At 37.2% G+C, this 26,533-nt stretch overlaps 3 protein-coding genes across 6 annotated transcripts in view; 1 reads left to right on the top strand and 2 right to left on the bottom strand.

The window, feature by feature from the left end:
* Positions 1 to 9,433, top strand: slc16a9a (solute carrier family 16 member 9a). Of its 2 annotated transcripts, none has more exons than XM_055172520.2 (6): positions 1 to 522; positions 934 to 1,164; positions 4,503 to 4,646; positions 5,174 to 5,269; positions 7,052 to 7,933; positions 8,011 to 9,433. In XM_055172520.2, the coding sequence occupies exons 2-6, from the start codon at positions 960 to 962 to the stop codon at positions 8,217 to 8,219; spliced, it is 1,536 nt and encodes a 511-aa protein (XP_055028495.2). In that variant the 5' UTR covers positions 1 to 522; positions 934 to 959; the 3' UTR covers positions 8,220 to 9,433. The 2 variants fall into 2 exon arrangements, with proteins under 2 accessions (XP_055028495.2, XP_055028494.2); XM_055172519.2 differs by having other exon boundaries at positions 4 to 530.
* Positions 9,434 to 14,842: 5,409 nt separating this feature from the next.
* On the bottom strand, positions 14,843 to 19,154 carry npy4r (neuropeptide Y receptor Y4). Its single transcript, XM_073869311.1, has 2 exons — positions 18,899 to 19,154; positions 14,843 to 16,295 (listed from the first exon to the last, which is right to left on the bottom strand). Exon 2 carries the CDS (start codon positions 16,251 to 16,253, stop codon positions 15,111 to 15,113), a length of 1,143 nt encoding a protein of 380 aa, XP_073725412.1. The 5' UTR covers positions 16,254 to 16,295; positions 18,899 to 19,154; the 3' UTR covers positions 14,843 to 15,110.
* Positions 19,155 to 19,459: 305 nt separating this feature from the next.
* Positions 19,460 to 26,533, bottom strand: part of LOC129418107 (uncharacterized) — a 34,296-nt gene continuing 27,222 nt past the window's right edge. For 2 of the 3 annotated variants that reach the window (XM_073869313.1, XM_055173026.2), the window contains exons 3-6: positions 23,461 to 23,563; positions 23,016 to 23,087; positions 19,993 to 20,034; positions 19,460 to 19,724 (exon numbers count right to left, since the gene is read on the bottom strand). In XM_073869313.1, the coding sequence (XP_073725414.1) occupies positions 20,022 to 20,034; positions 23,016 to 23,087; positions 23,461 to 23,563 (188 nt within the window). In that variant the 3' untranslated portion in view covers positions 19,460 to 19,724; positions 19,993 to 20,021. The remainder of the gene's footprint in view (positions 19,725 to 19,992; positions 20,035 to 23,015; positions 23,088 to 23,460; positions 23,564 to 26,533) is intronic. The other variant, XM_055173027.2, reaches the window with a different exon arrangement.

Raw genomic sequence — 26,533 nt, 5'->3', positions numbered from 1 at the left:
CAACATAACACATACGCAAACAACTCACAGACATGTCGTTTTAATATTGAACCTTCCTCCAGAAGCATTCAGAGTGTGTGCACCGCGCGCCTCCCACGTCATCACCCCTCTCCGTTACACCGGTGAGTCTCAATTTCCCAACTCTGACATTCTTATAGAAGAAAATGCAAATAAACCTACAGACCACATGAAGTAGAAATGGGCTTTTGACACGAACTGGCTATTCTTTATTCAAAGAGAAGCAGCATTTGAAGAGAAACTTGAGCGCGCACAAGCAGTACCATCATCATAAATATTGATGTAACTTTTCCGGCTTGAGAATCGGTCAAATGTGAAGAGAAAGGGCTGTCCGGTTACCGGACTCCCCTCCTTTGAGGTGTGGTCTATTTCCAGAAGCGCTCAAAACAAGGCGGCGAGCGATGCCGAGCGCGAAGATATTCAGCGGAGCAGCGCGGTGCCTGGTCTGCCGGGCACGAGCAGTTTAGCGGAGCGCGCTCTGCCAGAGATCAACATCCACCTGCAGTGAGTGGGTGAGTTTTGCTTTCCTTAAACAAGTAGACAAATAGCATGGACAAATATTTGATGTAGTCTGTAATACAGTTTGTAATAATACGCCATAATGCAGTTTCAAATAACAGGTGTTTTCAGATAATATCATTTATTAAAATTAAATTAATATTTAATATTTATTTATAATTAAATTAATATTAAACGGGGCTAGTATATACTATTAAATATTATAATGTATATTTATTATTAAAAATAAAATAAAAATGTAACCCGTTATTTTGATGTATTAACCCTATATCCATGGACATGCTATTTGTCAAGTGTGCTGAGGTAAAGAGATTACAAAAATGCTTCAAGTGACACTGCAATGACTGTTTGACAGGTCATGTGAACTTTACATTTATTAGTACCTTTTTTTTGCAGGTCACTGTGTTAAATCACTGCTGACAATGGGTGCTGTGAAAGGTGAGGGTGCTTTAGATGGTGGATGGGGGTGGATGATCGTTTTGGTCTCTTTCATGGCCCAGTTGTTATCGTTTGGATCCCCTCAGTCGGTTGGGGTGCTGTATCCTGAGTGGCTCATTGCCTTTCAGGAAGGGAAAGGCATGACAGCTTGGGTCGGATCCATGGTGTCTGGGGTGGCACTCATCACCAGTGAGTACTAATTATTTATTAGTGTGTGTGTGTGCAAGAGAGAGAGAGAGAGAGAGAGAGAGAGAGAGAGAGAGAGAGAGAGAGAGAGAGAGAGAGAGAGAGCTGAATCAGGTGTCTACTGACTCCTTTTGCAGTTACGTTATGCTTTTTGCAAACATAAAATTTGTACCACAGATGTGTGCTTGAAATTCTGAAATAAATAGGGTAAAGGGGAGACCAGTGCAAAAATAGTTTTCCCAATCATTATGTTTATTAAGTTGTCTAGTTAAATCTTTAAACCTGTACAAAATCTATTTAACACAATTAATTATTATGATTCGTTATTGTTATTTTTTATGGTCAGACCTGTTTATATGTCCAAATAAAAGAATCCAATCCAACCTAAATATCACACAAACTGAAACATAATTGCATAAGATGCTGCTGATTCCATGTTCTAATATCATCCACATACAATACTGAGACCACATACACATACTGCTGAGAGATAGACATGATCTCCTTGTTTACATTAGGTGGACATTACTGTCTGCATTGCAAGGGTTTAGTTACCAAGCGTCCTCTTTGCTTACATGAGAAAAAACATTATGTTCTGGAAACAAGAAAGATAACTCTTTCCCGTCTCACAGGAGTTAAAGGTTCAACCCAGGCTAAGCGTGCGTGTGTATATGCATATGTTTTGGTGGTGTCAAGTTATGTTTACAGACATAGCTGGATTCTGTCCGGTCGATCGTCACGCTAGGGAAAGTCATGACTGGACAGGAATGTCGCTTTGTGTGCCATGTTCACACTGTTGCTGACACAGAGGAAAAGAGATTTACAGAGCTGTTTCTGGCCTATGAAAACACATATCTTATTCAGCACTGTGTCGTAGGAGTCACGCTTTAAGGTTTCTGGTCAGATGGATCCTAAAGACACTGAATATCCATTGAAATTTTTTACATTTTGTTTGCAAAAATATATTTTTTATCTTAGCCTACCAATAAAATATTTGAATGTTCCTCAAACAACACTCACCTAAAGGATTATTAGGAACACCTGTTCAATTTCTCATTAATGCAATTATCTAATCAACCAATCACATTGCATCAATGCATTTAGGGATGTGGTCCTGGTGAAGACAATCTCCTGAACTCCAAACTGAATGTCAGAATGGGAAAGAAAAGTTATTTAAGCAATTTTGAGTGTGGCATGGTTGTTGGTGCAAGACGGGGCGGTCTGAGTATTTCACAATCTGCTCAGTTACTGAGATTTTCACGCACAACCATTAAAAGCGAAAAACATCCAGTATGCAGCAGTTCTGTGGGCGAAAAATGCCTTGTTGATGCTAGAGGTCAGAGGAGAATGGGCCGACTGATTCAAGCTGATAGAAGAGGAACTTTGACTGAAATAACCACTCGTTACAACCGAGGTATGCAGCAAAGCATTGTTGAAGCCACAACACGCACAACCTTGAGGCGGATGGGCTACAACAGCAGAAGACCCCACTGGGTACCACTCATCTCCACTACAAATAGGAAAAAGAGGCTACAATTTGCACGAGCTCACCAAAATTGGACAGTTGAAGACTGGAAAAATTTTGCTTGGTCTGATGATTCTGATTTCCTGTTGAGACATTCAGATGGTAGAGTCAGAATTTGGCGTAAACAGAATGAGAACATGGATCCATCATGCCTTGTTACCACTTTGCAGGCTGGTGGTGTAATGGTGTGGGGGATGTTTTCTTGGCACACTTAGTGCCAATTGGGCATTGTTTAAATGCCACGGTCTACCTGAGCATTGTTTCTGATGGCTACTTCCAGCAGGATAATGCACCATGTCACAAAGCTCGAATCATTTCGAATTGGTTTCATGAACATGACAATAAGTTCACTGTACTAAAACCACTGAACTTTGTGCCCTGGATGTGCATCCCACAAATCTCCATCAACTGCAAGATGCTATCCTATCAATATGGGCCAACATTTCTAAATAATGCTTTCAGAACCTTGTTGAATCTACGCCATGTAGAATTAAGGCAGTTCTGAAGGCCAAACACATTATTAGTATGGTGTTCCTAATAGTCCTTGGGATATACGTTACATTATAATGTAAGGCCTCAGTGTGGTGTGGTTTGATAGAAGCAGTGCTAGATACGGTGCAGATTATTTGGCGTATGACATCAAAGTATCATGTCGGCAGTACTACGTTTGAATCATTCTTGCGATGACTTTAATGTCACACGGTGATCGTTCAAACACATATGGCTTATACAACAGTTATATTCAAAACTGATGTCGTTGGGTGGCATGTTGTAGGTACACATTTACTTTGGAAAAGCCAATATAATTTTAATGTTGGTCATCTTTTTACCGGCTGGTCTTGAGTTACAGTAGTTGTGCTTGCGGGCATTTGGCAGTAAAGTAAAAGTATCCCACGCTGGCCAGTAAGCTTAAAGAGCTGTCATATAAAGACGAAAACTTGGATGGCACAAACACACATCCATCTGGATATCAGTCTGTTAGTTCAGTCAATTCTCAGTAAATGCTCTTCAAACTCTTTGGCCATTTTAGGAGTGACTCAGTGTTGTTCATTAAAAGAGTCATTGGCTATTTTTACAAAAATTTCAATCTGTTGCACATGTACTGTAAAGTAACACTCACAATCTTGAATTGCACAAATGTGTTGTAAATTTGCATTAAGTGTACTATCTATAACGATTTAACCTAAGTGTGTGCTTTATGTTACAAGGCACAAACAAAGTTGACCCTCCTTTAATGTATGACCCACCACAGTACCCCATCAGTCAGTCCAATAATAGCAAATCCATCTTAGTGGTCTTTAAATGTGGTTCCAATTATTTATTATATAATTAATCTTCATTAGATCAAGTTCATCATGCAATAGAAAAATAGTGATCATTTACATTTAAGTTAAAAATGCTCAGAATATACTTATTGTAATATTTTAGACAATAATTCCACATATGTATAGTTCAGTGGTAGAGCATTGCATGGGGTTCCAATCCAAGTAATACACATGCTGAAAAAATGTATACCTTGTAGTTGTAATACACCTTGAATAAAAGTGTGCCAAATGTCTAAATGTAAATGTGAGTCTAAAAGATCACAATGTTTCTGTTGTGTAACTTTAAGTGATATATTGCACAATAAAAACTTGCATTTGTGTTGCTTATGCATGACAGCTTAACTAGGAACACTAGAAGTAGTGTCATAACAGTAAGTAAATCAATAGCCAGACAATAATTCAAATAATAAAGAAGGATCAAACTAAATTGTTCCCCTAGATTCTTTAATGCTTACATTCAGTAAAATGCTATTTTTTCTCTCTCTGTGCAGGTCCGGTGTGCAGTGCCTGTGTGGATAATTTTGGTGCCCGTCCAGTAACAGTCTTCAGTGGTGTAATGGTGGCCGGGGGTCTGATGCTGAGCGCATTTGCTCCAAATGTCTCTTTCCTCATCTTTTCCTACGGCATTGTTGTCGGTATGAAAATAAAAGCATTAGTTTCAATATAGTTCGATCCACTTAGCCATCTGCTGTATGGCTCAGGTTTTAAAACTTTTGTTTGTTGTGAGCTTCAAAGCAGCTCTCATATCATATATATAAATCAGTTTGGGCATGTTTTGTATTTCTGTTCTCGGGTCAAACTATTTGTAGATTGTACATACCTGCTGTGTGTTTGTGTGGTGGGTCTATTTACGGACGTCTGTGAGTTAGTGCCAATTAAGTTATGTAATGCAAGAGTGTTTGTGACTGAGCTGTTATTAATTCTTCCGATTATACAACATTAAGTGACCTTTGAATTTGAGACGGCGACTCCATCACGATTCTAGTATTGGGTATACATGCCGACAAACCTTTACCCACACTTTTATATTAGGGACTTTTCAGTATATAGTACATTTACTTTCACATATTGCCTTTATGGCTTCAGAGACCTGACAAAAATAAAGCACTAAAAGCTCTTAAAATGTGTTAATTTAACTCTTATATCTGTGTTTGTGATTAAGGTATGGGCTGTGGACTGGCCTACGCTGCCACGTTGACCATAACCTGCCAGTATTTTGACAAGAGGCGTGGCCTAGCTTTGGGCATCGTCACCACAGGTGTGGCTTTAAACTTTCTCTTTCCACATAACTTTGTATTATGGGATGGATGGAATGGAATAATATGGCACTATTTGGCATAAAGTATCATAACCATTTTTGACTGTTTAAAATATTCATCAACCTCTTAAAGCAATACTTCATCTGAAAATATCAAAATAACCTAATTATTTTCTCACCCTCAAGCACTACATTTAATTTATTAAATGTATTAAAAATGTCAGTTTTTAGGCAAATGTTAAAGGGATACTCCATCCAAATATCAAAATTCAAGCAATGCGAGATACATATGTCCATCATCTTTTACCCAAGCAAATTTGGATTTATTTGAGTAATGTCCTTGCTCTCCCAACATTTATAACTACTGTATAGAAAACAGGGATCAGGGAACAACTTCTGGGCCCTATCATACACCCGGCGCAATGCGCGACGCAAATGTCTTTTGCTAGGTTCAACTCGGCGCAATTATCATTTTCACGTTTAGCGCCACGTTGTTTAAATAGCAAATGCAAGAGTTAAAGGGGATGGGAGATGAGACTCTCATTGGTTTATTGGACGTTACGCCCAAAACACATCCATTACTCATTACAAGAACAGGAACAACCCCTTTAAACCATGCACTTGGCGCACAAACCATTTTTCCCATCGTTAAATTAGCAAAAGTGGAATCGGACACGCCCATTTAGACTCTGCGCCGTGCGCTTAAGACAATGCGCTTAGATCGTTAAAATAGGGACCAAATACTTTAAAGCTTCAAAAAGTGCATCCATCCTTCAGAGAAGTACTCCACATGGCTCCAATGGGTTAATACAGGGCTTCTGCGGGTATCAATGTGATTTTGTAACCAAAAATCCATATTTCAAACTTTATAAACAGTAATAACTAGCTTAAGGTAACGACATCATCTTGGATTCATGCGATTCACGAGAGAAACTATGCAACGTACCCATGGCAACTAACACTCACTATGCTAAAACTCTCTTTTGAATTAATGAAACCAATGTGGCGTCGGATCGATTACCCACAGAAGACCTTTATTGACCTCTTGGAGCCGTTTGGATTACTTTTGTAAAGCATGAATGCACTTTTTTGGGGTTTAAAATCAGAAGTTGTTCATTATAAAGCTTGGAAGAGCAGGGACATTTGCTAGAATAACTCCAGGTGTGCTCATCTGAGAGATGATGGACTTATGTATCCCGTATTGCTTGAGTTAATTTTGATGTTTGGATGGAGTATCGCTTTGGCATTTGCCTAGAAATAGACATTTTTAATACATAAAAAAAGCTAATAAAAAAACCCCTTTTTCATACATAATTATAACTAGGGCTGTCACAATGATTAAATAATCATCTCATTGTGATTGTTTGACCTCATTGCGATGATTTCAGATCACCGCAATGATTGCACATCTCTCTAAAAAACACAAGGGGGAGCTGCAGCGTTTGTATAAATGTAACCACAACAATGTGTACAATTATTTCATGAACAAAAAATTAAATGTCAAAGCAATAAAACTAAAGCCCTAAAACAGGCAATTAATCATCATAATCGTCACAATTTATTAGACAATTAATCGTCAGGCAAATTTTTGTAAAGCTGCAATAAAGCAATGAAACATTATCAAAAAGTGCCATACAAATAAACGTAACCTGACTTAACTAGAAAGAGATCTAATAAAATTTTATTAGATGTTAAACACAAAAAAAGTACGAGATGACCTAATTTGTTACATTTGGTTTATTTCGATTTTATTTACATAGAAATTCTGTGCATCTGTCTTAGGTACGAGTGTGGGCGGCTTCATTTACGCCACACTCCAGAATGAACTCATCGAGTTGTTTGGATTGGAAGGCTGCCTGCTTATCACTGGAGCGCTGGCACTCAACCTGATGGCATGCGCTGGCCCAATGCGATCTTTGAACTTACCTGGTTATTATCTGAAACAAAGAGCTGCTCTACAGCAAACAGAGGAACCACTCTACACCAAACCTACTGCCGTTATCATTGAGTCAGATGATAATCAGATCAAAAGCGCTCCCGGCTCGGCTGATAACACAACAGCCATAAAACTGTTGATAACCATGGAACCTAAAGAGCTGCAAGCCAGTGAAGAAAAAAGGAGGGGTGAGGTGTTGTCCTGTTCAATAGTTGCACAAGCAATTAAAAAGTGGATGCGGCCTTACGCAGAGTACCTGTGCATGGCCCTAGAGCTCCTACAGGACCGCGTCTTCGTGGCTTTCTGCATCACCTTGTTCCTGTTCAGCTTAGGGGCGTTTCCACCCGTGCTCTTCATGGAAGACGTAGCACAGAGCGAGGGCCTTATTGATGGTATTGCACTTATACCCCTTGTCTCCATTGTTTCCCTAACAACGGGCATCGGTAAGCTGGTACTGGGCATTATGGCAGACATGCCAGGGGTGAACAGTTTGTTCCTGTATACCCTCACGGTGATGGGCTCAGGTGTGACTCTGCTGCTCATCCCACTGACTAAGAGCTACATCGGACTGCAAGTGCTGTCGGCTTTGGTGGGATTTTTCTCAGGGAACTGGTCTCTCACGTCCTACATTACTACTAAAATCGTGGGCATGGAGCGACTTAGTCAGGCTCATGGCATTCTCATGTGTTTTGGAGGGTTTGGAATCATGCTCGGACCACCTGTTGTAGGTAAGAAGACTTTCCCAACATCCACCCATTAATTCTGTCTGTCTGTCTATCTTCTTACTGCTACTTTTTTGTTACAGGTTGGTTCTTTGACCGGACTCAGTCATACGAGCTGGCATTCTACTTCAGCGGGACTTGTGTTGTTGTGTCTAGTTTGTTTTTGTTTTTTGCCACCCTGCCTTGCTGGAACAAGATGAGGGAGGAGAAAAATTCACCTGCTAAGGAGGACATCAACAATTCACAACAACTGCACTCTTCTGAATGTGACAAAGTAGCTTCTGTGGCTTGAACAGCGTTTTATTTTGAGGAACATAGATGCTTCATCTTCTGGCTTCCTCTTCATATATTTCGTGGATTTACAGCTTACCATGGAACTTTTTTTATAGTCCCAAACTTTTTATAAACCACAAACCCTGTCATTTTATTGAGAGGGTACACTATATTAATTTTTGTGTAGGTGCCTATAAAGCCTGCCTTATTTTGAGGCTTATATGCAGTACTTTTTGCAGAAATTGTTTTCTATTAGTATATTTGTAGATTGTTCATGCACTAATTCTGTTTAGGCCTTGTTGACTTACTATATATTAAGTAAGTGTGTTACTTTACTCTCTGAAATCTCTGACGTACATGTACATCGTCAGCTTGTCACAACGCACAATGGCTTCCATTTATGAGAAAAGTGCGGAGAATCCTCTATGCACTTGCCTTGAAAAATCCAGATCCAAAGATTTCTTTTGTTATTTCTGGGAATGGTGAGGACTTAAAGCAAGGATGAAATGCACTTGAATGTTTTATCTGATCAGAGACTACACTTCTCTTATTCCTTGCCACCTTTTTCATGCAATTTTTTGCACTCCCACTTTTTCTCTTTTGTCATGTTAAAATGAATAGAAATCTTTTTTGTATGTTCTTAGCCAACTTTGTTTACTTGTTAAAGGCCTTTGAAACAAACATATTCGTTTTATTGTTATATTTGAGGCAACCCAGTCAGCAGCTTTTCAGTGCGGATCCGGCACGGAGTCGCCTGCTGTATTGGAAAACCTTATCATGTCCTTTATCTCATGTTAGTCATTTAAACACAGTAATTATTTGATGCAAGAATATGATGAAGAGTGCAATTGTGTGTATGTGTGTGTGTGTGTGTGTGCGTGCATTAGATAATCCACAATCCTTTCGTTTTTCAACAGGCAGGTCCCTGACAACACTATATCTTTTGGTACTGTATATTTGAAATGTCAGTGTTATTATTTCATGTTAGTATATATAAAAATTTTCAACAGAATGTTGTTTAAATGCCACTAACGTTTTTTATTGAGTCTTTATGAAGATATGACATGCTGTAACATAACTGTATACAATTGTCTCTCTAGATGACATGCCTATACTTTTTTAATGTCTGTTTTGTAAAGTATTGTTTGTACATTTTTATGTGTTAATATAAAAAAATATCAGATATACCAAGAAATCACTTTTTTTGCTTTAAATGCAGCCAGTCGACCAACATTTAGCAGTTTTACAGTATTTAGTTTTTCATAAATTTCTCAAGTTTTTTTATAGCAACAGTTTGAACAGCTGTAAGTGACATTTGCTAAAACATTATTTCAGTTTTGAGTTTTTCATGTACAGGTATGTCCTAGACTTAACTCAACATTCTATATTTGTTTAGTCAGTAAATTCAGATGACATGGATGTATAATATGCCTTATCATAAGTCACAGACAAAGCAGCCTGCTGTAATGAGTGTGTAGTTTGGTTTATTAAGATAAAGCAAAAGCACATTTTATCAGGGTTATGTAAAAGGTTTGGTACAAAATCCCTGTCCAATGTTCAAAAGCACTACAGCACTTCTGGAATCAAATAGACATTACTTTTTAATGTAATTATATTTTTGTTTATCAAGACTTCTTGTAATAAATCAAAAATACAAAAAATAAACGAAGCAAAAAAAAAAAAAAAAAAAAAAAAAAAAAAATATATATATATATATATATATATATATATATTAAATAATGTTTGTGTTTATTTTAAAATATATTTTTTATCCACAATGGCAATAAAAGACCAATTTTCAGTAGACATTCTGTCTACTAAGGAAACACTGTGTTATATTATAGTTCATGAAAGTTTGAGGTGTTCTGGGAACTGTTCTGTCTAAAGGTCAGTTTAGTGCCCTAAGCCATTCACATGATAAACCAATTTAATGCATTTTGTGACTTTTAGACAAATATTATCCTACTGACTTCAAATAATATCATACAATGGTTACAATGTGAATTTGTACTGAATGTTGTGGCAGATGAGGTAAAAACATTGATTGCTGTTTGACAGGTTGCACTTGAAGCAGTGGTAAAATAACATGAGGAGAGAGAGAAAGAGAGAGACCCTTATGTATTTTTAAAGACCCAACCGACTGTCTGGTCGTTCAGTAAACAAACCTATAAATAGTGTAATGCTATTAATACTTTGGCCTCTGTCTTTTTCCTTTCAAACTCTCTGCCACACCACACAATCAAAAACAATGTCGCTTTCCAATAACATATAAACAATCGCACATAGCCTACAAACAACACTGGTTAAAATAAACTGCTTTTAGGGTGTTGGCAACTGTTTTCACAATTTATTCATAAATGTACAGGTTGAAAGAAGATGCAACAATAAAAAACATGATATTCCTCAGTCACACAAACATATCAAGTTTGTATGCTTTACAAACTGGGCCAAAGTGAACATTTTGAAATATTAAATGTTATTTTTCCTCATGACATCAGTATGACATCAGTATTTTCAATGCTCGTGCCTTGAGGAGAAAGTCTCATTTCCTTCTTAAATTTGCACCTATTCAGACATCAAATCAAAAACATCTGAAAAGCTGCGATAATAATATTAAATATGATTTATGTTTTGCTTGCAAATTAGATTTTTTTTAAAGATTCACGGTTTTAAATATCCTTTGGTTTGTAAGTGTGTATTAGTACATGTTAACGATATGCATAAGGTACAAACCCCAAAGTAAACGATGACACGAGACATCCTCTCCAATGTAAATCTCTTTTCTTGGACTACAACAAACACATGGATTGTAGGCAACAGTTTACTTCCTGGGATTGGTGATGTAGTAAAGACCGACATTATCATAATTCCTCCCGCTTTGACTCACAGCCTGTAAGTTAACTCCTGTTAGCATTGCATTGTGACCGAATCTTTCAAACATAGTAAGGAGCCTCACATTTCCTGCTGACGTCAGAGATATTTAGGCCAATCACAACGGATTAGCTGGCCAATCAGGAACACAGAGGTTTTAAAATCTGTGTGTTTCAGGAAGAGAGTGAAATCTGGAGCGACAAAAATGTACGGTATGTGGAAAATAGTGTGTTTTTTAACCATAAACCACGCAAACATTATACCAAATACACAAAATAACATAATTTTTTTAGCAATGAAATAGCGTCTTTTAAATATGCAAAGGGTTGTTTACGTTATGCACTGGCAAACCCTGATGCAGGTTAGGTCACTTCAGGTCACTTTTAAAGGTTTATGGTTTCATGCATTCAAACATTAGTTTCCGCATAAAGTTTCTGCATTACCGATCTAATACCACACAAATGGAAAGTAATAATCTATATTATGCATAAATATCACACATAGATAACTGTGGTGCATATGTCTGTTGAAGTTGATAATTGAGCAATGGCTCCCTCTTTGGGATTAATGTATTTTCTTTAACAGGGATGTCTGTGAATGGAAATGAAAATATATTTCCACAATTGACCTTGATGTATTGATGTTTACTTTTGAGTTGATGTGTTAACAGTGGCATATGTTTAATGTGTGAAATGAGAGCTAAGTGTTGTGCTGTTCCACTAGTGACCAGTAGGTGGAGGCAAAGCCAAGCCAGACTGAGCAGAAACTTGTAAGGACATGGTTTAGATCTTAATCCTGGTCCTCTAGGAACCCCTCCCAGAAAATTCTAGATGTCTCCTTATTGGAAACACCTGTAACAACTCATCTGCTTAAACAGTCTATAAAAACCGACACTTCATTATATACTTACTCATTGTTTAAAAAACCCACTTAATTCATGGGCATCTATGGCTTTGATTTCTTTGAATGTGTGGATTGCATGTTTACCAACATTTGGCGAAAATTTCAAGTCAGTTGCACCTTAAGAAATATATTAACTCAGAAAAATGGTGACATGTTCCATACTTACACACTGTGTATATCAAAATATACAGGTATATACTTTATATATATAGAAATGCAGTCAGTTACTACAATTTCTGTCGCACCATAACAAATTTGTGATACGAGGACAAGCGGACTCATACTATGTATGTTGAAAGCCCCGTCCCCCTCACTATAAAGATGCCAGCTACTCCCCTTTATAAGACATATCTACAAATTCAGAAAGAAGATTGATATTAAACTCATCTATCTTCTCTTCCTCTTCAACTACCTCTGAAAATTTCTGCATTTCAAGCTTACAGTATTTGTTATATAAATTAGATTTATTGATGTACACGCCATAGATATGACAGCACAGATAATGTAGGCTTTCAGATAATAGTAAATTTTTTTCACAAAACCCATATTTAACACTGATATAAGACGCATAGACACTTTTTTAATTCAGACATTAAATCTATAAAAACATTACAACATTTAATTCACGCATTAAATCCATTAAAAGAGGTTTTAACAATAAAAATCAAAATATTCCACATTCATAGTAGTAAGTGTTTTTTAACGGCATCAAAACAATATAAATCTAAAAAAAAGGGAAAGAAACCATTAATAATTACATTCAAATATAATAACACTGTCCAAAAACGTTGTCTTAAAGAAGTTGTGATCTGTCTTGCAGGGTTGGGTTGTAAGCTCTTGTATTATTTTATTTTGCCGGTCACCACTAAAATTGAATTGAGTGTAATTTCGAAAAGCACTTGGTCCTAACATTGGGATCACATGCCAAAATAAATTGATGCATTGTACCATAACCCATTTTTGTATCATACAACAGTATTACTCTTATCAGTCATGGGCTCTTGGGACAGACGGCTGACTTAAATGGCATGACAACAAATCTGATGAAACAAACACACACACACACAGATCAGTTAAAAATGGGTGGTTGACCAAGATAGCTATCAGGGCATATAATATAATATAATAATGTATTTTACATTGAAAAAAATATAAGATGATGATTTAAGGCAAGTGGTTGCAATCAATGTATTTAAGCTACATTTAAACAAAAATATTTGTTTATTTTATTTTAATTTTTTCAAATGTAGCTTAAATAAATTGATTGCAACCACCTACCCCAAAATACTGAGTAAATTGAATTAATAATTTTTTTCAGTGTATGGCAAATATATATTACATATTATATATGGCACAACAACAATCCAAAAATATGAACAATTTATTAATAGACTCCAACCAGCCACCCTTTAAAAATCACATGACATACCAAAAATAAAAATAAAGCAAAAAGAAATCCAAATCTGAACAACAAATCTGATCAGATATTAGTTTAATATATATATATATATATATATATATATATATATATATATATATATATATATATATATATATATATATATATATATATATATATATATATATATTAAAGGTTATCTATCTTGTTTCAATAACTTGTAATCCTTTTGTGTTTTAATACATCATTTACTGTAATATCACTTAACATTTTTTAAAAAGCTAAATATTTTGAAAATTATTTTCAGCCAGTGTTTGTTTTGTGGTGATTTTTGTGTGAGGTCTGTGAAAGGTGAGCGATTCAAGACTAAATAAGTAGCAGCAGAATAAAAATAAAACTCACAACAGGACAAAATTGTCAGTTTTTCATCTTTAGAATGACGGTATAGGTTGATTCAGATTTATGGAGGGTTTTAGGTTGCATTACGCTAGGCATTATGGTTAACAATAAAACTTGGCTAGCTGTGATTTCCAGGCAGTTGTACACAGTCAGTACCTCCGAACTCAAATTAGCTTTATGCCTCAAGGCAAAAGAGATGATATTTTGAATTCAAGTGTGTATTCTTCCAATAATTCATCTGTTATAGCTCGTCGTACATGACTAAAAAAAGGAAACACAACTAGATCAGAAAGGAAACAGTCAAAGTTATGTTCTGCTATCTTATCCAATATCCATATGGGTGATTCTCACAAAATCCAGTGTCCATTCTCACGAAATCCGTGTCCAGCATCAGAATTTTTAAAAAGCCCTTGAAGCCAATTGTTTTTGCACATATAAGATTAAGGTCTGAACCAACTTACTATACCCATTATTTTTAGAGGATTTAAAACATATTTCCTAAAAAATATTTACATTTTTTAGATTATCATTATAAAAAATTATCATTACCGCAACATCATATTACATTAAATATATGCATTTACAAACTCATGTTTCGGTAATGAGAACTAAAAGTTGTCTAGGTACTATGACAAACAAAAATTTTATTTTTATCTGAAGAGAAAAAATAAGAACTGCTTACCTGGTAGCCATCTTGAGTGTCACAGTCAATTATGTCCCTTCCAACAATTTTTTTTTTGAAAATGTTAGTTCATTGAGGGCTTAAACAATGATTGAAAATTGTTGCGGAGGATGAGAAATTTAAATGACACATTTTAAATCCTTATTATTGTCTCTACATTTACCAATGATCACCAAATGTTTCTTTACTGTAAATGTTTATAGTATAACATGCACTGAAGCTTTTTATTTTTTATATATTTTAATTATAAATATTTCCATATCAAAGAACCCAAATCCAGTCATGGACACGTTGCGGTAATGAAAATTTTCCCCTTAAATGTGGAAAAAACAACAAAATTGGTTTGTATGATGACATTTGAAATCATGTGGAAAATAGTGCATGAAGAGATGTTTGTAACTGTATACTTCTTAGTTTGATACTCTTACTTTGCATTTACTTTTGTGTTTCATGACACCTCATAAGTCTAATTTCGCGAGAATCACCCATATATAGTTTTTTTTTGCAGAATTGGCAGAGTAAAATGTTTTTGTAACCTCTACAATATGCAAAGTTGTTGTGTATTCGCACACTTAACCCGTCAAATGTCTTAAAATAATCACCGGAGCATTGTTTTTGCTTTTGGATCGGGCAGTAGCCAATCTTATTAACCTCAGTTACGCAGAATTGTTTCTATAGCTGCTGAGTCTAATAGATGTCCGTGAGACATCTGTGTTTATTGTTGACATCGGAAAGTGTTCGTAGCTGTCCTCCAGTGGCTGACAGTGGCAGTGCAGCAAAACGGAGGCCACATCCTTTCGGAAGTTGCTGTTGAGAAAGCCATAGATGATGGGGTTGATGCAGGTGGAGCTCATGGCCAGCAGGTGGCAGAATGAAAACAAAAGGTCATAATGGCACACGGGAAGCGCTTCGTGGTGCCAGTCCGCCACTGCGTTGAAGGCGTTTAACGGCAACCAACACACGGCAAACGCTGCCACCAGGGAGACGAGCATGACGTTTATACGTTTGCTGTGCACGATGCGCCTGTGTTCGTCCCCGCGGTTGCGGCTGCACTGGCGCTGCAGCATGCGCTGTCTGCGTCGCAGGCGCAGGAAGACGCGGAGGTAGCAGAGAAGAATGAGAAGCAGTGGGCAACAGTACTGAAATAGTAGCATGCTGGTGGTGTAGAGAAGTTTGTGCTGCTGAGACGGCCAGACTTCCAGGCAGGCCTGTAGGTGGCGGAGCGGCACGGGAAGCAGACTGTACGGCTCGCTGCTAAGCAAGTAGAACGCCACCAAAGGCAACGCCGTCACAAAGGCCAACAGCCACACGGACACAACAGCCATGTACGCCTGCGGAACGCTCGGCTTCCAGCCAGATGGGTGCAGGATGAGTTGGTGCCTTTCGAGCGCGATCAGAACCAGAGACAGAACGGAAACGGTCACCGATACACACTGCACAAACGGCATCAGGCGACATAGCAGCGCACCAAATATCCAATGATCCATTAGCGTGTAAACCACAGTAAACGGAAGGCAGAACACGCACACCAATATGTCAGAAGCAGAGAGGTTGGCAATAAGGATGCTGGTGACATTAGGAGGCTCCCGCTGGTGTGTAATGATACAAATGAGGAGGATGTTACCAAGCAACCCCAAAATCAGCACCAGACAGTAGCACAGCACTATAGTAAGCGTCATGGTTCCCGATTGCCAGCAGGGGGCGTCATACAGGAACAAGCTGCTGTTGCTTTGATTGAGGCTGAGGGTTGAGTTTAAGAGCGCCTGCCACCACGACATGTCAAACAGAGCCGACGGCATCGACCTCCTCAGGGTAGCCACGGACAGCGAAGCATCTTGGGACTGAAAATAACAAGGAGGTAGATTCAAATTAGACAACATTGCACAGCCCTATACACTCAGCATGCATGTCACTAAAGATACTACAGAGACTTTCGGACTTTTAAGCTTATAATAGCAACAAGTAGTCTTGCAGCTGGCAGCATTTGGAGGTAATTTGTTCATTAGGAAAAACAGTGCTTCTAATGGTCTCCTAATAACAGACAGAAAAGTGATGCATTTAAATTCAAGACACAGACTCTACTAACATCTATTTAAAGGAACATAGTGCATTTAAAGGGACACTCCGCTTTTTTTAAAATATACTCATTTTCCAGCTCCCCTAGAGATAAATATTTGATTTTTACCGTTTTGGAATACATTCAGCTGATCTCCGGGTCTGGCGGTACCACCTTTAGCATAGCTTAGCATAATCCATTGAATCTGATTGGACCGTTAGCATCGCACTCAAAAATAATCAAAGAGTTTTGATATTTTTCCCATTTAAAACTTGACTCTTCTGTAGTTGTATTAAGACGTACTAAGATGGAAAATTAAAAGTTGTGATTTTCTAGGCAGATATGGCTAGGAACTATACTCTCATTCTGGCGTAATAATCAGTGACTTTGCTGCCGTAACATGGCTGCAGCAGGCGCAATGATATTACGCAATGCCCGAAAATAGTCCCCTGCTATTAAAAGTTACTATGGGGACTATTTTCGGCTGCTGCGTAATATCATTGCGCCTCCTGCAGCTATGTTATGTCAGCAAAGTCCTTGATTATTACGCCAGAATGAGAGTATAGTTCCTAGCCATATCTGCCTTGAAAATCGTAACTTTTAATTTTCTGTTTACAGAAGAGTTAAGTTTTAAATAGGAAAAATATTGAAACTCTTTGGTCATTTTTTAGCACGATGCTAATGGCCTAATCAGATTAAATGGATAATGCTAAGCTATGCTAAAAGTGGTACCGCCAGACACGGAGATTGGCTGAATGGATTTCAAAACGGTAACATAAAAAAACAAATATTTAACTAAATATGTAAGTTGAATGTCCCTTTAAAGAAGGATGGGCAAAGGTGTTTGAGTCGAGAAATACACAAAAAACTAAAATTTCTTTATTATTTTCAGTAGTTTGGAAAAATGGGAAAAGGATTAAGTAAATATGTAGGAGGAGGAATAATACCTTGGCCCTGTCAAAAAATTTGCAGTGCATCCATTTATAGATTTTCTTATAGGGGAAGACATTGATCAGGGCCTTTAATGGCTCATAACGAAAACACAACCGGTCCGTCTCAACCAGGTATCCATTGTGGAGTATCCTGAAGTGTTTCATGCGTGTCTTTGTGGCAGCCTCGTATTGATCTGAAGCGTTCCTTGTGGATAATCCATGCACACAATTCAGAGGTGTATTTCATTGTCAGTCTCAGCCAATTACTTTGTCATGGTCTATAAAGCTATTCACATTCCAACCATAACCAGTTAATGTCTTGTGGATGCAGTCTTTATGAATGATTTTAATTGGCTTTTAGTGATTGGTCAAAAGCGTAAATGAGAAAATGAGAGCTGTAACAATGGCATTACAGTCTTTTGTCTGCAACACTTTATTTTCATGATTTGCTCTGTATTCTCTCTCTTCTCTCATTATGTACTCATTCATTCAGACAATTACTCAGCATTGTCCGCATCCAAACATGTATAACTTTTTGTCAAGGTCTGTGTGAGAAAGGAGGAAGAGCAATCTCAACCCTGCTATATAACTCACATCTTTAAATACACTATCATCAAATCTCACATTATACTCTAACAGACAGACGGTCATATTATAACCTGCTGTTCTCTCACCTTCTTTCTATCCGTTTTACCCTTTTTGTAAATCTCATATTCTCTTTCTCCCTCTTTTCTTAAAGGTGTGGATGTAACTCAGGGTAGGAGACAAGTCAACCTGACCAAACCAGAAACAAAAAAACACTCGGATAAAATCCAAAACTCCAGGTTTCAGCATCTCACCGCAGTCTGGGATTCTGTGTGGTTATACAATTTGTGACAAGATATATCAGATACAAAACATCCAAAAAGATTTATTTTTTTTGACGACCCTGATCTGATACTTCAAATAAGGCTTCAAGTATCACTAAATCCACCATACTGCTCCCGCCTGCACTTATACCGGTGGTCACAGAAGGTTTGTGTGTATGTGTGCAAGGGAGAAAATTGCCTGTGTGTCTGCACTTCATGGCAACACCAAAGGGCTGCAGTCAATGTCAACAAGTCCAACAAGCTTTTTCAACCTATTTGGAGTTACTCGGTGATGCATATAATGCATAAACATGATCATTTCAAATGTCAAGAAAGAGCATATCATTAATTTATTAAAAAACAAAAAATTAACTAAACATATCTCTCAATGAATCAACATTCACTAGTAGATGGTATAGCTGATACTTCCTAAAGTGAATACAAAGTAAGTCCCTCTCTGCAATTCACAGCATTTACAATAAATTACAGTGTTTGCAAACAATTACACATTCAGTTCAATATTTTAAAAATATCAGATTTTAGCAAACAGATAGGATAAGGTGAGTAAACATGCATATATGTGTGTTTGTACCATTTCAAGAACTCACCTGAGTCTTCTGCAAATTGTTTAGCCACGCAGGGAAAGGTTTAGGTGTTCAGGATCAACATGCATACGTCTATCTGTCTGTTTTCATTTTTTTCTATTTTGTTTTGTTCTACTAAATCCACATCTTTGCAATGTGCTGTCGTTGTAGTAAATGTTCTGCTGGGCTTTAGTCTGCTGTATAACGGTGTTGTGTGTGTGAATCACTGTTTTTACTGCCCATGTGTGGCAGAAAATGTGTATTGCATTGTCCTCTTAAAGGAATAGGTCACCCAAAAATGAAAATTACCCTAAACACCTGCTCCACATCGATGACTAATGATTTCACTGTTTCGCGGGATGGGCTATGACGAAACACAACCATGCTGGGAATAGCCAGGATGGTATTATTTAATATGACTCAGATTGTGTTCGCATAGAGAAATTAAGCCATTTACACTCAGGATGCCAAAAGGGTTGGTAAATTATAATCATTTTAAAATTTAAATCCTTTTTATAGGTACATTGCAACAATATTAGGGTCTAACAGAGTTATTTTTCATAAAGGCACAAACAAACACAAATGTGCATTGCTGATATTTTATTTTCTCTGATTGGTGCAAGAACAGATAATCAATTTAATAATCTGTAATATCAAATTATTTACATTCATGTTTATGTTTAATATATGTATTGTTTGATGTATTATATGGTATTTTCACAAAAACACAATATATGGTCATACATGTATATTATTTTTATTTAAATTGTATTTAATGGGAAACTTATGTAATCAAAAGAAATGAAATCCGTCCTTCCAGAATCATTTTTTCATCCTCAGGATCCCTCATCTGTTCCAACACATAAAATTTAAAATGATATCTTCTTGAAATTATATTGGAAAATATGTATAGGCTGTACTACAGAGTACACAAATCTTTTTTGACATTCAGTTAATCGACTTGTGGTTATAATAACTATAATAAAGGTTTACTTTTTGATCAACCATTTGTGTTATATACTACACATTTTAAAATTTAAACTAGCAAAATACATTAGGGTAATTGCTTTAGAATGGTGAGACCCATCATATTTTAGGAAAACTGAAAACCAACTTACAACTTACAACGGCAGCGGCGGCAGCACCATCATAAAGTGTTTCTGTGAAATCGACAGTTGGAAATGAAAATTGTATTTTCTTGAAATTGTATTATAACAAATTCAGTAAAATTCAGGTGTTCAGCATCAAAGTGCAAATCTATATTTCTAATTTTTTCTGTTCTACTGTTGTGTTAGTCTGAATCCTCATCCATGCCGTGTGTTGTCTTTGTAGTAAATGTTCTGCTGGGCTTTAGTCTGCTGTATCACCTGGGAGCCAGCTGAAGCTCGCATTAAGTTCAAGTCATTGCTACATGCATACAAATCGGCCACTGGCTCGGCCCTGACATTTCTACAAACTTTCTTACAAATCTACACCCACCCAAAACCCTGCGGCCAGCAAATAAGCCATGTGGTACCTTCAAGGGCACAAAGTTACTCCCCCAATATATATTCTCAGGAGTTCTCAGGAGCTCAGTGAATTCAAGCGTGGTGTAGTGATAGGTTGCCATCTGTGCAAAGTCCATTCCTAAAATTTCCTTACTACTGAATATTCCACAGTCAAAATGGAAGCAAATGGGAACAACAGCAACTCAGCCACGAAGTGGTAGGCTGCGTAAAATCACAGAGCGGGGCATGCTAAGGCACACAGTGACAATCAATAATTACAGACCTCCAAACTTTGCGTGACCTTCAGATTAGATCAAGAACAGTGCGTAGACATATTCATGGAATGGGTTTCCATGGCCGAGCAACTTTTTAAAGTTTGGTTTAAAGCACGCCGCCACTGGACTCTAGAGCGGTGGAGACGTTTTATCTGGAGACGAATCACGCTTCTCTATCTGGCAATCTGATGGATGAGTCTGAGTTTGGCGGTTGCCAGGAGAACGGTATACTTGACCGGCTGCATTGTGCCAAGTGTAAAGTTTGGGGGAGGGGGGATTATGGTGTGCAGGTTGTTTTTCAGGGGTTGGGGTTGGCCCCTTAGTTCCGGTGAAAGGAACTATTAATGCTTCATCATACAAGACATTTTGGACAATTTCATGCTCCCAAATTTGGAGGAACAATTTGGTAATGGTCCCTTCCTGTTCCAACATGACTGCGCACCAGTGCACAAAGCAAGGTCCATAAAGACATGGATGAGCAAACTTGACTGGCCTCCCTGCTGAAAAAACAATAAAACCATTACAGAAAATTCTAATGGTTTTATTGTTTTTTTTTTTGGGGAGAATTTTATTGGTTCTAATGGAATATGGCCCAAAACACACTACAGTGTATTGGTTTTTGTTGGTCTCGTATGTATTGGTTCTATTGGTTCGATGTATTGGTTCTAATGGAATATGGCCCAAAACACACTACAGTGTTGTGGTTTTAATGGTAAAAGCTAATGTTTCCTATTGGTATTTTAATGGAAACCATTAGAATTATCTGTAATGGTTTTATTGTTTTTTCAGCATGGCTGCACAGAGTCCTGACCTCCTTTTTTTTTACAAAATGCGATAAATGTCAGTCCTCCTTCTTCATATGCAATAAATCCGCTCAACAAATAACAGCACACCATTCCACGCATTGTAAACAACAATGGCCGCGCATTGAATACACACGAAATTTTCCTCATCTACTTTGTACTTGATCAACAAACAAACAAAAACAACATAGTAATTTGGATGGCATTGATAAACCTGTGGTGGTTTTCTGTGGTAGGGAAAAAACGCAAGCCATCATAATAATGTACGTGAGAGGCACTCGGCCAAAGGAAAAATGCCGGCTGTTTATATAAAAATAAAACATTTTTTTCTCTTGCCTTAAACAGGCACTGTCTTTTAAAGCAACACTATGTAGTTTTTTACCTTTAAATAATGTCTCTAAAATTATTTCAGTGATGGAACAACTTTTAACTGGACAAATTGTACTGTTGCTGCAACCTGAGCAGCCTCCTAGCTGCTACAAGCACACTCTGAAAGTGGCGCTGGAGGGTAGAGCACACAGCCCCGCCCCTCCCCCTGCCTGCAGAAGAGTGTCTGATACCAGGCACTGTTGCGCTTTTCAACCACATGGGGGAGCTGTAAGTCATTTTTACATGGAAACTACATAATGTTGCTTTAAGAAATGTTGAAACTTCTCATATTATTGCTTCTCTAAGACAAATCGCTTTTGTAAGTCGCTTGGAATAAAAGTGTCTGCTAAACATAAATGTAATTCACTATGTGTATCTGAATATTTTTACTGCCCACATGTGTCAGCTAAGATCTAATGCACTGTAATGTCTGTCTAATACTTCTTATGCAGGTTGTATTAAAGGGACTGTAAGTAGGATTTTTAAATGTTTTATTAATCAAAAACAATGTCTTTATTCATAAATATGTCCTTGTTGGTGTCAAATGACCTCTGCCAGTGATCTGACTTTTCTTTGTAAGCTTAGAATTTCTTCTCTTTACTTACATTCAACATGTAAGTCCAATGAGGCTTCCATGTCATTCCGTCGTATTGATAAACTATAATAGCAGAGAGGGACAAAAAGCACTAGCCTAACAACGCGTTTCCACAACGCATTTTCATTCTGAACACGTGAACCAGCTGAAACGGACAAGGAGATCAGTGATTACATAACGGGTACCGTAGTTGCAACACGGATTTGGAAAGGCGAGGCGCTAGAGAGCACTGTTCGTTTGAATGCAAAATACAATTTCACCACTAGATGGGAGTAAATCCTACTTATTGTCCCTTTAATCTGTTACAATACAAAGGCAGATCTAACACACAAATGTGCAAACACAAATGTACATTTCTGAAATTTAATTTTCTCACATGGTGAGATATTGTATAGTGCTATTAAGCATTAATTGCATTAGTAGTGCTATTAAAAAAATATGCAACATAAATGTAAGCTATAATGTACGTGTCAAATTTCGCAATAGCTTCAAAGCTCCTATGAACACAAATGGTTTAGCAGATGTATTGCATTAAAACATTAAAATCCAAGATTCTCCATAGTTACTTTGGGAAAACTGATAATTGAAAACTATAATTCAATATCAACTTACTCCTCACTAAATGCTTCAGAGTCATCAATACTCTTGTCATTCTGCTCAAAGTTCACCATATCTTCAGGAATGCTACAAACAAAAATGTTTTGGCAGATTTATATGATGTTTATGTGTTAATTACATTGTAAAAGAAATGTAGAAATTTTTAAAATAACATTGAAAAAAATATTGTCCAAGCCCTTTAAGTCTTTTTGAGAAGTTTGTTCATGAAACAAAATAATTTTTTTTTACATATTAATAAATAAGGTAAATAAATAAATATATATATACATATCCACTAACCACTAAACCCGCCCCCATGTGAGTGTAAGATGAAAAATAAAAAAGACATTTCTCAGCAAAACGGAAGCTGTAAATACTATACAGGCACTCAGAAGCGGGCCGTGTTTAATAGTGTTTAATAAAAGTGTCAACAGAAAGATGTGCACACTAACGTATGTACCTTTGGCAACAGACGGGCCCTGTGGAGATACATACACAGGTGTCAGTGCCCTCCTCCCAGGCAGAGTCAAACTCGTGGATATTTCCATCCTTATCAGGACATCCTGAAGAATAAATAGGAATGTTTTTAACTTGAATCTCATAAACAATACAGTCCCACTTTATATTAGGTGTCTTTCTATGTACTTGCATAAGACAAATGTATTGTATACTGTTGTATATAGGGTGTCCAACCTTTTTGTTGAGCAAGGGCTAATGGCTTAATGTATGTAATAATACATATTAAAGTGCTAAAAGGCTACTAACTCTTTCCCCGTCAGAGTTTCTTTTTTTTTAAAGTTGCCAGCCAGCGGCAGCATTTTTCATGTTTTTCACAAAAATGTAATGCCTTCCAGAAAATGTTCTTAAATATATAAACATGCAATATTAAATGAAAGAACAGACCGTCTGCTATTTCATCCTAAGTTCTCTTTTTATCACCTCTCAAATATGGGTAGGTGTCTTTAAAAACACACAATTTTGTAGGATAATTCCATTTTTGCGAAGGACTTTTGATAGAGATCAGATGCAGATCGATCTTTAAAACATACCATAGATATGTACACTAGATGTCGCCCTGGGGTTCTAAGCATGCGTCAAAACCGCCGCCATCTTGAAACAAGGGTCTTGTCATAGGACGTAGCTAGGCAATGCTGCTATCTCCGCCTGTACTTCGAATTCATGGACGATGCGGGACTTTTGTGCTGCGTATGGATGTTAGGGCTACTAGCACTATGCATTATAGTTAGAAAAAGTAGATTTTCATAATATCAAAACTTTAATTTTTTTCTGGCCACAATGCTAAATACATGTCTGACTGTTGAAACGAACCAAAACAAGAAAATCGCATTCATGACAATTTATGGTGATTTTATTTCCGTTACACCATTGCCTACAATGATGCTGATGCGGGATTCCCCTGTTTCAAGATGGCGGCTTTGTTTGACGCATTCGGTCCAATGAACTGCCGTAGCCAAGGCGACATCTAGTGTACATATCTATGATTGGCAGGGAAGCGTTTTCTCTTAAAGATGCAATTTGTATTATCTGCGCCGCTAGATGGCGCCAGATCAAATCAATAACAATGACGTAGATTAATGATGCTCTGGACTGATGGGATTTGTTGTCTTTAACTCAAACGCTGATGGCCATCAATCAGACGGTAACGAGAAATCATTTTACACATGAGGTAAAGTAATCAAGTTTTATAAATGTTTGATGACATCGTTTTTTTTCATTATGTAAGGTTTCAGGTAATTTTCAAAACGCAATTGTTAGTCATAGATGTTACAGTATTAGTCCAATACGATGGTTTGTTAACACAGCCCAGAATTAAGTGTTCAGATGAACAAACTTACCATAAAAAAGCGAGTGGCCCGACAGACGCGATTACTTCCTCATTTGTCCACGACACTGTTGCCATGTGGTTTTTACGTCAGTAAAGGCCGTAACAAAGGGTAACGTAGATATTAACGTCATTTACAGGTGACTGCACTGCCCCGTGTCACTGTTTAGGGCAGCAATTTTCTCATAATTTACAAGTAGTTGAAAACATTATAGATATTGTTAGTAATCAGCTGGACAAAATATATAACACCGGACTAGTGTTTTTTGGATATTTTACTGCAAATATCGGTATTGCAATGTACCGCGTAATTAAAACGAATATACAGCGTACCTATTTGTAACAACAGAGTACCTCTACAGTAGTATAAGGAAACAATATTTTCAGTTTGGGGTAATAAGGGGGTAAGAATATATGGAAATAAATGATTTATTCTCTAAGTATTTCATAACTAAAGGGTACCTATTGTAATATTACATGGTATGTATGACTTACGTCTATGGGTAATATGGTCTATTGACTTTTTTGTTATATATTTTTTTCATATTTGCTACTTACCTGATGAAAGTTTTTATTGTATAGCCTACAGTTGATGTCTACAAGCCACGTCGGCAAATAAAATATAACAGCACAATAAAAATAATAGCAACTTGTACCTCTTTGATCTGTATATGTATACAGGAGTAACCAGGTAAATCTTATATTTGCGGGCTGTAAATTAAAGTGGTGCTTATTCCCCGCTTGTTCTGTGTATGTACCAGGTTAACACAGTTAATTTGACGACACTTGACCATTCGTCAATATGTGACGCGGAGGGTATACCTTTCGCGTCATTTTTTGACGAACTGGGGACTTCAATACTATTACGTCAGTTGCATTCTCTTCTCCTATTTTCTTACCATTTTCGCGTCGGTTTAGGGTTAGATTACACAAAATTAAACAGTGTACGCGAAATTAAAAAGTGTACGCGAAATTAAACAGTTGTCACCTGGCGTTGGGGTTAGAAACAGTTGTCACCTGGCGTTGGGGTTAGAGTTAGGTTTGGGTAGGGATGTCATCATGTAAATCTAACCCTAAACCGACGCGAAAATGGTAAGAAAATAGGAGAAGAGAATGCAACGGACGTAATAGTATTGAAGTCCCCAGTTCGTCAAAAAATGACGCGAAAGGTATACCCTCCGCGTCACATATTGACGAATGGTCAAGTGTCGTCAAATATTGACGACATGGGGTGAGACTGGGTTGACCAGGTAACTCTTATACCTTTGCGGGCTGTAAATTAAAGTGCCGCTTGTTACAGCCTTGTTCTGTGTATTTACCAGGTAACTCTCATATTTGCGGGCTGTAAACTAAAGTGGTGCTTTGTTCACCTCTTGTTATAAATGTTATAGGGTAAATACCATAAACATACAGAATATTGTTAGTTTTATTTTAAAACAACTTATTTTAAAACATCTTTAAAACACTATAATTGAGCCAACACTTAATTTTTATTAACACAAAACTTTTATTTCAAATAAAAAGTCATGACCATTTTTCGTTGTTTTTACGGCTTGTCTTCCTCTGTTGGTGTTCTTGTCCACTCGGATGTTGAGTTGATGTCGTCTCACAAATGCTGTTCTGCATTACATATAAAAAACATAAATTAAAGCCTTCAGTAAATGTTTCTTCACTGTGCCTTGACAAAAAA

This window comes from Misgurnus anguillicaudatus, chromosome 7, assembly GCF_027580225.2.
Source record: "Misgurnus anguillicaudatus chromosome 7, ASM2758022v2, whole genome shotgun sequence".
In the NCBI taxonomy this organism is placed as follows: Eukaryota; Metazoa; Chordata; class Actinopteri; order Cypriniformes; family Cobitidae; genus Misgurnus; species Misgurnus anguillicaudatus.
Note: the sequence above shows the minus strand (reverse complement) of the source record. Positions and strands in the feature narration are given on the sequence as shown.

Coding starts and splice junctions, on each gene's coding strand:
- slc16a9a (XM_055172520.2), top strand. CDS start 960: ATGGGTGCTGTGAAAGGTGAGGGTGCTTTAGATGGTGGATGGGGGTGG. Junction 4,647..5,173: donor TTCCTACGGCATTGTTGTCG/GTATGAAAATAA, acceptor TTTGTGATTAAG/GTATGGGCTGTGGACTGGCC. Junction 7,934..8,010: donor GCTCGGACCACCTGTTGTAG/GTAAGAAGACTT, acceptor TTTTTGTTACAG/GTTGGTTCTTTGACCGGACT.
- npy4r (XM_073869311.1), bottom strand. CDS start 16,253: ATGCCGTCGGCTCTGTTTGACATGTCGTGGTGGCAGGCGCTCTTAAAC.